Here is a 3,758-nt window from a genome sequence, read left to right on the forward strand (position 1 = left end):
GCACCTAAATATGCCAATCACTAAGCGCTGAGAACACAAGAAGGGAATACAATACGCATAGTCTCTGTTTTTACGGAGTTTGCATTCTAGTATGTGTGTAAGGTGAGGGGAAATCAGAAAGTAAACAAACCGAAAATTACATAGAACATGGACAGTAATAAGTGTCAAAGTCAGAAAGGTAGGTGGTGTGTGTGGGTGTGTGCGTTACGTTAATTCTACCCTTAGGGTAATCGGGAAAGCTATTCGAATAAACCGGCATTTAAGCCGGGACCAAGAGCAAATGAGGAGTCCGGATCCGGTCACAGTGAAGCAGGCAAGATCAGGAATTTCGTTTTCTAAATTCAAATCGCAGCTTTACCAACTGCAAGCTGTACGCGACTAAACAAATGAAACTAGCCCGAGTCTGCTTCCTGGCTGTTAAAGGAAGATAATACCGCAAACCTCACAGGCTTGTGACGAGGTCATGTTCAGCAAACCAACACAAAGTAAGAGCTCTTCTCAGGAATTCTGAGGACAGGCGGAGACTCTAGGCAAGAACTCCGGGAAAGCCCAACCGCCTCACAGCACGAGCACAGCCCACTGGCTGAAGTGCAGGCGGTGATTGGCTACTCAACTCCTCCGCCCCGCCCCACCCGGGCGTCCGGTCCAGTCGTGGCCGACTTTGTGCCGACGTAAGTTCCCAGGGGCCACCAAGTGGGCGGACGGTCCCCGTGACGTTAAGATGACGCGTTACGTCACGGCGGGCGGAAGTCCCGGCCGCTGTTTTGAAATCAGGCCGCCGGAGCCTTCGAAGCTCCTTCCACCGCGGAGGCGGGCAGTAGCCCAGCGCCGGGTAGACCCCCTGACGCTTCCTTCCAAGCCCCGCGGGCCTGAGGCCGCAGCCTCGCCATGTCCACCCCTCCGTTGGCGGCGTCGGGGATGGCGGCGGGGCCCTTCGGCGGGCCCCAGGCTCAGCAGGCCGCCCGGGAGGTCAACACGGCATCGCTCTGCCGAATCGGGCAGGAGACGGTGCAGGACATCGTGTACCGCACCATGGAGATCTTCCAGCTCCTAAGGAACATGCAGGTGGGAAGGAAGGCGCGCGCGCGCCTGGCTGTGCGTGGAGAGAGCGGGATGCTTCTTGGAAGAAACGGGCGCTGGCTTAGTCGTTACGTGGGGCCCCTGGGCGTCAGCGGGGCTGTCCTGGGCAGACCTGAATTATAGCATCGCTCCATTTGCATTCATAAGTATTCCCCAGTGATGCGCCTGTCCCCAAGATTCTGTGATGTAAAGGTGATGTCTTCCAGAGAGGAATTCTGAAAGACTGGAGGCTCATTTTCTGCATTCGCCCGGATTCTCTAATTCCTAGGCAAACTCTTGTGTACCTTTCAGGGTAAACGTGGATCTCTCACTATTTAACCTCATTAGACTGTCTTAGCTTTCATCTCCTTTTCAAGTAAAATACTTTCTGAGGGTCTGAGGAGCTGAAGAATTCAGATTCTGCCAGCCAGTTTTGTTAAACATTTTTATTTTGGCATAATTGACATACAATTAAATACATTTATATAAAGTTTTGACATATGTATATACTTAGGAAACCACCAGCCACCACCACCCTAGGAAGTTTCCTCAATGCCCCTTTGAACTCTTTACTTCTGGCGCTTCCGTCCGCGGACAACTTCTGATTTGCTTTCTGGCACCATAAATTCGTTTGTATTTTCTAGAGTTTCATATAAATAAAGTTATACACTATGTAGTTTTTTGTTTTGTTTTTTGGGTCTGGCTCCTTTGACTCAGGATGTATCAATAGTTCATTCCTTTTGATTGCTTAGTAGTGTTCCATTGTGTGACTGTATCACAATTTGTGTAACTGTTCATCTGTTGATGGGCATTTGGGCTGTTTCCACTTTGGAGCCATTATAAATAATGCTATGAATGTTTACCTAACAAATGTTTGTGTGAACACGTTTCATTTCTCTAGAACGGACAGATGGGTAGGAGTGGAACTGCAACTGCTGGGTCATATGGCAAATAACTCTAATGTTTTGAGAAACTTTTCCAAAGTGGCCACATCATTCTGCATTCCCACCAGCAGGGTTTGAGGGTTCCAGTTACTCCTCATCTTGACAGCACTTGTTAGTGTATGTCTTTTTGCTTTACAGATTCACTCTCCCAGTCTGTGGCTTTTCATTCTCTTCACATGGCCTTTTGAAGAACAGACATTTTAAATTTTGATGGAATCGAACTTATCAATTTGTTCTTTTACAGATTTTGCTTTTGGCGTCATACCTAAAAAAATCTTTGCCTCACCCAAAGTGACAAACATTTTCTCCTATTTGTTTTCTTTTGGAAGTTTTATAGTGTTAGGTCTATGATGCACACTGACTTTGTTTTCTTATATATAATGATAAATACGGATTCAAGTGCATTTTTTTGCATTTGGATATCCAATTATTCCAGCACCATTTTGCTTATCTTACTACTGTGTCATGTGGATATCATTCTTGTTTTATGAGGGTTCTGCTAGAGAGGTGAAGTGACTTGTCCAAAGCTAGTTGGTGACGGTAAATTTGAAACCAGGTCTTCAGACTCTTACAACTCTGATTTCAGTGGGTGTGCTGTAAAAATAATTTGAGTGCATAGAAATCTTAACCGTGTCAATATGCCAGTGTGAAACACAATACACAAAGGGAATCCAAAAGAAGATATGAAATCTTTAGCAATCATTTTTAAAAATTAATAGATTAATATCTAAAAATGACTGAAGTAGGATTAAATTATTTTTCAGAATTTGGTAAATATTTTTACCCTGCTATATGCAAAGTACTGAATTAGGACTAGATCTTACAGCTATCATTTATCAAGTACTTTCCTTGGTCAGGCACACTGTTTTACGAACGTTTCTAAGAAGTCTTTTTACCCTTATTTTACAGTTAAGGAAACAGGCTTAAAGAGAGAACTGAAGAGGAACAAATAAGAGAGGGAGACAAACCATATGAGACTCTTGACTCCGGGAAACAAACTGAGGGTTGCTGAAAGGAGGGATGGGGTAACTCAGTTGATGGCCATTAAGGAAGCCATGTGATGTGATGAGCACTGGGTGTTATATGCAACTAATGAACCATTGAACATTATATCAAAAACTAATGATGGTACTATACGTTGGCTAACTGAATTTAAATAAAAAAGAGAGAATTTACCAACACACCTAACTAGTAGTACTTCCTACTAATCTATAATGCTAACTTGCTGTCCAACACTTTGTATGATTAAGAGAGATATAATACACACCCGTGACCTACACTAAGAGAACCAAACTCTTTCCAAAAAGTATTATCAATAACTAGATTACATGTGGTCATATATTCAAAACCAATTTGTAAGGGACTATGATAGTTATTTCTTTGGGCCTCTTACGTTGTGAATTCTGTGGTTTAACTAATGTAAGACCCTTTGACGTGTGTCATAATTGGCTGAAAAAGAACAACAATGTGATCCACTGGAAGAAGTGGCACAAAACAGACTACATGTAACCTTGTTATTTCTTAATACATTTTTAAGGTATTAAAAAAATTTTAATTATCTTCTATATTATTAATCCAGAAGGATAAAGTGCCATAAATACAAACCACTGAGATTATTTCTAAGTATTTGTTTTAGAGAAATGGTTCTTTATTTATTAGTTCTCCATTAGCCTCTTGAGAATTTGATGAAAAGTACAGATTCTTTTTTTTATGTTATGTTAATCACCATACATTACATCATTAGTTTTTGATGTA

The 3,758-nt window shown here is 42.4% G+C and overlaps 1 protein-coding gene across 1 annotated transcript in view; it reads left to right on the forward strand.

Annotated features, from left to right (window-relative positions):
* Positions 1-717: 717 nt before the first annotated feature.
* MED30 (mediator complex subunit 30) overlaps positions 718-3,758 on the forward strand; it is a 20,980-nt gene continuing 17,939 nt past the window's right edge. The window contains exon 1 of the mRNA XM_035011798.1: positions 718-1,065. Coding sequence (XP_034867689.1) covers positions 889-1,065 — 177 coding nt within the window. The 5' untranslated portion in view covers positions 718-888. The remainder of the gene's footprint in view (positions 1,066-3,758) is intronic.

Source organism: Mirounga leonina, unplaced genomic scaffold (genome assembly GCF_011800145.1).
Source record: "Mirounga leonina isolate KUSES-001 unplaced genomic scaffold, KU_Mleo_1.0 Mir_165, whole genome shotgun sequence".
Classification (NCBI taxonomy): domain Eukaryota; kingdom Metazoa; phylum Chordata; class Mammalia; order Carnivora; family Phocidae; genus Mirounga; species Mirounga leonina.